This window comes from Pangasianodon hypophthalmus, chromosome 2 (assembly GCF_027358585.1).
Source record: "Pangasianodon hypophthalmus isolate fPanHyp1 chromosome 2, fPanHyp1.pri, whole genome shotgun sequence".
Taxonomy (NCBI): Eukaryota; Metazoa; Chordata; class Actinopteri; order Siluriformes; family Pangasiidae; genus Pangasianodon; species Pangasianodon hypophthalmus.
In genome coordinates, this window is record NC_069711.1 from 28,353,252 (window position 1) to 28,361,572 (window position 8,321).

The 8,321-nt window shown below is 37.7% G+C and overlaps 1 protein-coding gene across 1 annotated transcript in view; it reads right to left on the reverse strand.

Moving 5' to 3' along the window:
• Positions 1–365: 365 nt before the first annotated feature.
• The window catches only part of nol11 (nucleolar protein 11), a 13,418-nt gene continuing 5,462 nt past the window's right edge, over positions 366–8,321 (reverse strand). Inside the window, exons 8-18 of the mRNA XM_026933125.3 lie at positions 7,879–7,955; positions 6,460–6,583; positions 5,968–6,074; positions 5,038–5,097; positions 4,606–4,790; positions 4,354–4,479; positions 3,198–3,437; positions 2,807–2,885; positions 2,168–2,260; positions 1,315–1,422; positions 366–527 (exon numbers count right to left, since the gene is read on the reverse strand). Of these exons, the coding sequence (XP_026788926.3) occupies positions 414–527; positions 1,315–1,422; positions 2,168–2,260; positions 2,807–2,885; positions 3,198–3,437; positions 4,354–4,479; positions 4,606–4,790; positions 5,038–5,097; positions 5,968–6,074; positions 6,460–6,583; positions 7,879–7,955 (1,313 nt within the window). The 3' untranslated portion in view covers positions 366–413. The remainder of the gene's footprint in view (positions 528–1,314; positions 1,423–2,167; positions 2,261–2,806; positions 2,886–3,197; positions 3,438–4,353; positions 4,480–4,605; positions 4,791–5,037; positions 5,098–5,967; positions 6,075–6,459; positions 6,584–7,878; positions 7,956–8,321) is intronic.

Here is an 8,321-nt window from a genome sequence, read left to right on the forward strand (position 1 = left end):
CTTTTATGCTCATGAATTTGTTACTTTTCAGTCTGACAAGAAAACGCTTTTGACAACAAAATTACAATTCTTTATGAAATACTTCACATACTCAAAATATAAAAAAAAAACCAGCAGAACTTAAAATACACTGATTTCATGACTTACTAATCCAGTTATTTCTGATTGCTATGAAAAAGGAAATAAGTCAAAATACACAAACACAGTTTAGAAATCTCTATTATGTATCATATTAGCCTAGCTGTCTATAAACAGTTATTTTTCAAGACAAGCTTAAATATATTTGCATAGCATTAAACCAACTGTAATTTTATCTAATAAAAAAAAAAAATAATAAAGTCAACCAAGACAAAAGCAGACACTCATTGGAGGTCATTATCAGGGTTTTATTAAAAAGCATCTGTACAGGTCGACTAAAAGAGCTCGAGCACCTCTATGGAATACTGGCCCATCTCCTGGGACTGCTTGGATTGTTTGAGTGCTTCCAGGCTTCCTTCAATCTTCCCCAGTTCAGAGTACAACTTCACCTAAAGATGAAAACACAAGATTTGAATGTAAACACTGAATATTTATCATTATTAGAAGTAAATGTTGTGTTATTAGCAGGACAAAGAGAAACTAAGAGACAAGATGAGATTCCTTTGCAGACAAAAATGTACAAAAATTCATTTCACACTCTGATCAATAAGCCATATGTTTAGTGTCTGAAACTGAAGGATAGAGCTACAGGACTAAAGAAAGGGTAAGGGCTAGCGCTCACATTCTGTAAACTGCATGCTTAAATCATCACACCATCATCTAAAAATATACTTGAGCTTGTTTTTTTTTTTTAAAAAAATAAAATTTCACAATATTATAGCATACAATTCCACTTTTAAACTTTGCCGTGTACTCTGAGCAAGCATCAGATTCAGGCGATAAGGTGTGGCTTGAACTATGAAAATAAATATAGCTACGATTTATAGGTCTCTCTATTTCTTTCTCGTGAAGGTGAATGATCATGTCACAGAGAAACCGGAAAGCCCTCTTTCCTGAAGACTTTCTCATGTCAGAAAACTTGAAGACTCCTTCCAAAAATGCTAAAACATCGCCTGACAGAAATCGTCACCATATCAACAATTACAAAAACTTTTTAATCTGTTTATGTTGAGCATCCACCACACAAGTCTCTGTGCAAGTTGTTACTATAGAAACAATAACATTAGGATGAGAGCAAACTTAGAAAAATTAAAAACAAATGTATTCCTTTAAAAAAAAAAAAAAAAAAAAAAAAAAAAAAAAAATGTTGAACCCACTGGGAAATGGAGGACTTACTTGTGATCTCACAAACTTGTGAAGGCCGGAGAGCAAGCTCTTAGCTTCAGGAGCCAAAACCAGGACTGTGAAGTGCGCATCGAGCAACAAGCAAACCCAATCCAAAATCTACAAGAATAAAAAAAGTTACACAGTGTGAACATTATAAAATATTAATAAATTCTCTCCACACAGGACTAATGAGACTGACTTACACTTTTAAATATAGGATTTAAGAAGAGAGACATCTTTTGTGCAGGCTATTTTATACATTTTGTGACAAGTTCGAAAGTTCCCTTTAATTAGTAAATGGAACATGATTGCGATTTAATGAAGGTAATAATTCAGATTCAAAATTCTAATTTTACTGGTCACACACAAAACCATACACAGTATGACGTGCAGTGAAATGCTTTTTATGACTATCTGCTGACATGAAAACAGAATTTACATAAAACAGAATTTACTGGCATAGAAGTAGAAAAATATGAAATATAATATAAAGGATATAAAAGATAGATGGCAGAAAAAAGTATAGAATATATGAGGAATAAAGTGGAGCTGTCTGTGCAATACAACGCTGTGCAACATCAAGCTGAAGTAGCTGCAGTAAAATAGTTAACGTATAATAAATATCCATAAATATGGGATAATATAGGTATATTAAGAGGAATGTAGGGGGTGTGGGTGTTGTGCAAACAAACAAACAAACAAAAAAATCAACTGCCAAGACACACATTGCACAACAGTGACTTTACACCTCCAGCTGACAATAATAATGAATTACTCTCTCATTTATAAGATTTTAATAAAATGATCAACAATTTGACTAAGTTTAATAGAACACGTTCAAAGAAACTGAAGTGCATCAGACCTGATTTATGGCTGGCATTCGTAAGGTGCGGATCTGAGCGTGGGCATCTTGAGAATATTTCAGGTACAGGAACCTCAGGTACTGCAGGAGGAGCTGAACACAGACAAATTAAGAGAAAAAAAACCCCACAGGAATTGCTTTAGGGGGCTTTCACACATAATACTTTGCAAAATTTTCATTTTGGGTTCATTTGCTATTTGGTTTGGATTAGTTTCACAGTGCACACAATTAAAAGAACTAGAAAGCAAAAAAAAAAAAAGGTTGACTGAGGGGTGTGTAGCACTGAAAACATACTTGTAAAACAGAAATACAGCAACATAAAGGTAAACGTTTATCAAGTGTGAGTAGTAGCTGCAAAAATCACCCATGGAGCATGAAGAACACAAAGCTGACGCTCAATAAATGATCAGGTAACTATATAATTAACCAATTTTATTTATTTTCTCTTTTTGTTCCTAGATCCAAATATCCAGAACACACGGCACTTCTGGAGCACTACAGCTCTGTCCTTTGGCTCAGTTTAGCAGCTCAGATCTCGCACCAGTTTTTTGGTCCACACCACAAAGGACAATGCACCAGGGTTCAATTTAAACAGACAAAACACCTCATATAAAAGCACACTCAGGTTTGTGTACTTACTATAACGTGTGAGACGCTGAGGTCTTTTAGATGGGGAAGGAGAAGATTGTCGCTGTATGCCGTCTGCAGAATCTCGTTGCTAATAAACAGGTTAAGGAAAGACTTTGCACACGGACAATTTTAAGTCTACTAAGTTGTTACGTTTTGCTCCATCTCATTCTGAAATGCTTTATTAAGTGCAAGCACTAAGATTCTAGTAACACAGGATCTTTTTCTGTGTCTTGATTATCATGTCCACATAAGAATGTCTAATTACATGCACATTTTAAATCCAATCACTTAAAAAAAAGTCTCAAAAACGTCATCTCCCACTCCTGCACCCATGACCCTCCATATGACCTGAATGAAGGGAAATAAAGCTGCTGCTGGTGAGCCACTGTTTTTAGGATACAGTAGTGCTCCTTTGTGTAGTCCCACAGGACAGCTCATATCCAGAGCTAACGGGTCTCTGGGGGGTTTGGGGCCGAGAGCCGGGGTTTCTGAAGGAACATCACAGCTTTCCTCATCCGCTGGGGGAGGACAAAAACCGTTTTGTTGGTCTCTGTCTGAATCAGGGCTCTGAGTAAGAGCCTTCATGAAGAGCAGACTGTCTGCCTCCAGATCCATGCGCTCCAATTCTGTGTCTGGAACACTGGAGAGAGAGAAAGAGAGACAGAGAGAGAGAGAGAGAGAGAGAGAGAGAGAAACAGATTTTAAAAGTGGTTCAGCTTCCACTAGACGTGCATCAGGCACATCCGACTACACAAAAACCTCGGGGCAGACCCAGGCTGGAGAGATTATTTCTCACAGGAAAAGTGGAATGAAAATGAATGAATGAATAATTAACCATACGTTTAAGTATGTTCGTTACTGTAGTTCAAAATATATCCAGTAGGCAGCAATGACATTTTAACGGTGTCAACCAGAGGTAACGCAAATTAACTCACGAAATGAATTCAAATGATCAGTCATGCGTATGAAATAACATCAGGAGTTGTTTTTGAGTTTAAACAAATAAACAAAGTGTTATTCTTTTGCTTTCCTTTGTACCTTTCTGTGCTTTCCACTCTGCTTCTCAACAGCTTTCTTAGAGCAATAATACATCTGATTTGGTGTAAAAATATTGGTTATGATTCAGGGATACATAGACAGATGTATGTCAGATGACGTTGACATTAAAAATGGAAAGAATATAGTGGAGTAGACCGACCACCGAAATCAGTGGTCAAAAAAATGCAACCAAGGGGCTGAGGGTAACGCTCAATATGATGCTACCACTACCATGCTTCACTGAGGGCAAGGTGATCTCAGTGTGATGAACAGTGCTGGTTTTCAGGCATTCACAACACTGGTCATATAAAGAATCTGTTTAATTTGGCCTAGAAATAATTGGAACAGGTCCCCTCAGCTCCCATTTTTCAGGTGCTCTTATAAGCAATGTATAACAAATATAAAATTTCAAAACAGCAGTTTAGTTGATGTTTTTAAGGCGAATGCAAATCGCCTCATATGCAGTAAAGGATTATACAAATGACTTGGATGGTGGAAAAACGTGGATGGTGACTCACCTAAGGATAGTTTTGAGACAGGCACAGGTAACAGCTTCAGGAATATCAGGGAAGAGCTGCAGGCAGAACTGGCAGAGGCGGAAGTCGCTTTTCTCTAAAGCCAGCATTAGCAGGTCAGGACACACGCTACACAAAAACAAAGACATGGTCCATTCTGTGAGGAACAGAACTAGCCACATTTGACAGTATTTAAAAAGAACAAAGTGACTGAAGAATTTAAAGTGTCTGGGTGTCTCTCTACCACTCTCTCACCTGTGGCACAGGTAGTGTGTGTCGACCAGCTGCAGCAGGGCAGCATGTGGGTAGAACCCTGGCTCTGCTTGACACCGCGCCACAAGTTCACACGCCAGTCTCCCGGCTGAGAGGTGTAACGCTTCCTGCTCCGCTCCACTGAGAAACTCCTGCACCTGTCTCTCCACCTCCTGCACAGCGCTCACCTACAGGACACGGACACGTTACACACCCACACGCAGCCAGGCGAGCAGAACAAGAGGCCAAGTATACGCTTTATATGGATGCCATCTAATGCCACACTAGGCTCAAGGCCAAATCTGAAAACTCATGTATTATTTATACCTGGAATAAGAAAGTATCATGGATTTAGCTTCATAAACATTATTTAGCTTCATAAACTTTATAAACATTAATTAGCTACTGTATCTGTATATGGACATGATAGATTACCTTGATGTCCTCTGCCAGCTGCTCGACTGTCGGGCACGGCTGGTGCTTTGAGCTTGTCTTCTACAGAGGAAGTAGAGAATCAGCAATTAATCCAGCAATTTACACCAGCTTCAATTTGACTCCAGAGATGTTATTATTGTTTGTGAGAAAAAAAATAAAAAATAAATAAAATTCTCAATTGCCAATGCCAACCCACCAGGCAACTCTGCCCAATCATGACAGCTACTACATTCTTCCTCTGATCCCCATGAAGCCAGCCAACCACATCTTTACAAACCGCTGCTCATGCTGCATCACTGAGCAGCGCAACACACTCAGAGAAAAGCGCTATCTACCCTCTTCTACATACATGAGCTCACAGACACTCACGGTTAGCTAATGACTCCGTGATTGACAGGGGAGCAAGAGTATGCCATCCCTCACACCTAGAGAGCACTTGTATTACAACTTTTGAAGTTATTTCCAGGTGTGTTGTCATTTTCAAGTCACACAATATTTCCTAAAAAAGTATTATAAAAATAAGTTAATTCCTTAAACAGCTTCTTCGCCAAGGTCCTAAAATATTTCTGCATTACTCTCTTATACACTGTCGCAAATAAAGACTAGCTATAAACACATATATGAGAGGAGACTAGCTCATTGGCATATTCTAATATATAAATTGATTTATAAAATCAACTCTGTGTATCGGACACAGCAGCCTAGCTATGCAGATTCAATGTGGCACAAGTCTGTGTGAAAAATGAGAAGGCACTGCCGTTCATACATCGTATATACTGTATTGTAGTTGGAATGTGTTCTGAATGATCGGATATTTAGCAATGTACACATGATCCAATCACCTGAGGTAATAACCCGCCTAATTAGAGGCATAGATACACTTTTCTCAGTCATCAATAGACCAAGAAGGATTTCTAGACTATATCTTACAGTCCTCCGTGTGGACAAGCTCCGGCTCTTCCCCTGTGTGTGTGTCTGCGTCGTACTGCCATGAAGCAGATCGTTCCAGGACGGCACAAGCGCTGGACCCTTGCTCTCTAAATTAAAGAAAACAAAAAGGAGCTTATTACTACTGCTGTAATCGCGCTTATTCACAATATACTCTTACTTTTTTTTTTTTCTTCAAATTTATCTAGCTAAAGAGAGTTAATTTTATTTTAGCCAAGGGCCTGAAAGTATTTTATTTAGATAATGGACAATTTGGCTCAGTTGCGAAGTACATCACGAGTATAACACTAGAAATTGTGTAATCTTCAGCTTCATGTAGCAGTTGTGGTCCAAACCGTGACAACAGATATGTATTTTATACTAATCTGACTCATACATTCAATTTTTTAACCTTTTCTGCTATATTATGAAACTATCAATGTAGAAATACAGTAGTATACCAATGTTAGTGCAGTAAGTAGGAGTTATTATTACCGCTGGTGTTGGTCTGTTTCAGCTTCCCCATGGCGGTGGCCAGAGATGACTTCTGACACTCAAAGGGAATCACAGAGAGCGCTTTCCCATGACACACAAACAGCTTGCTGGAGTAGCACCACATCTGCACAGCCAAGACAGGAAACACACCAGTCATCATTTTTTTTTCCTACATCCCGAGCAAAGAGACAGCACCTCAGATTTAAGATCTTCAGAGTAAATGATTCTTCTATACACAAGGCTGAGTGTAGTTAGGGGTTTGTGTGTGTAGCGTATTGCACTAGAGCACAAGATAACCCCTGAATTCAGCCTGTTAAGTCTGCCTGGATGGACCTGGATTTGATAGGCAGATGCCTCCTGTATTGGAAAACACCGCTAAATGCTGTGCACATTAGAACGACACTGAAGATTAACCAGTGCACAATCCTGTAGGCTGATTAAATGAGCTGGAATATGCGAATACAAAGTGAGGGTTTATACATACTAGGGCTGCATGATATTGAAGAAAAATAAGATATGTGATTACTCAAAAATGACATAACCAACATACGTTTCATGTTCTTTTGAGGAAAAGAGAGCATTCTCTGCAATCTGCGTCGCCCTAAAACTTTGACTTTTCGTAAAGTTTTGAAATATTAAAATCATTCAGTTATCACAATCCTATATGCATATCGCGATATTTACAGTTTCGATATTTCAATCATTTCATTTCAATATAATGTGCAGCCATAATACATACAGTGACAGCAAATTCCTTAATACTCATATATGCCACTCTCAATTTATTGCGCTTTAAATAAATTCCTGATTGAGTAATGTGATGACCGTGTGTGACACAAACATCCAGGTTTGGAAGAAAAAAAAACAACTACTAGGCTCTTGCTTATCATAGCCAAAAAAACAAAACAAAACAAAACAACAACAACAAAATCATATAATAATACTTGAAGATATTTCTAGGATACACACAATATGTAGTTTGTTAGGGTAACAAACTGACAGTAGTGTCACTTAAAAAAACAAAAAGGGGGGAAAAAAACCTGTGAGGTCAGTCATACTTTTATTTAATGTCTATAACAATCAATTATTTAACACTGAAAAGGAGGACACATTTAATAAAACATCAAATCAGCTGCTTCTTGATTTAAATAAATATATAGAAAATACATTATAAAATGAAAAAAGTTATAAAAATATATTACGATACACACGTCATTTCCAAAATGCAAACTGTGACAATTTATGATGATGATATTGATATTATATCATATTTATCAGTGAATAAATAGAACAGGCTGAATAGAGCTTTATAGTCCACAGTATACACTGTGTGTGTGTGTGTGTGTGTGTGTGTGTGTGTGTGTGTGTGCGTGTGTGTGTGTGTGTGTGTGTGTGTATATTTAGTCAGGGGTGTCTGACCTGGCCATATATCCTTCCTGGAAGCTCTCTGGCAGCCTGCAGAGTCTGAAAGTGTGTGTTCCACAGACACAGGAAATCTACAAGAAACAACCAGTTCAAAATGACAATATGACAATAATCTAGTTTGTTTGTTTGTATTAGAGTTTATTGCCATACCAGCTTGAAATGGCTATTTCATGGCAAATACACGTATTAATCAAACATTTAACAAAATTCAGCTTAAAAAGTTAGACATTTCTGTACAACATGACGACTCTATAAAAGATTCTTTAAATTTACTTGTGATAAAAATTGTAGTAGTTATCCTGGGTCCATCTTACAAAACAAGTCTTTCAAAGTTCGTCCTGATAAAAGGCATTGTCTTATGACATTAAAAATAGGGCAAGCCAAAAAATCTGTTCTACGGTCAAGGGAGTGTTACAACATTGGCAATTTTGGTGGTT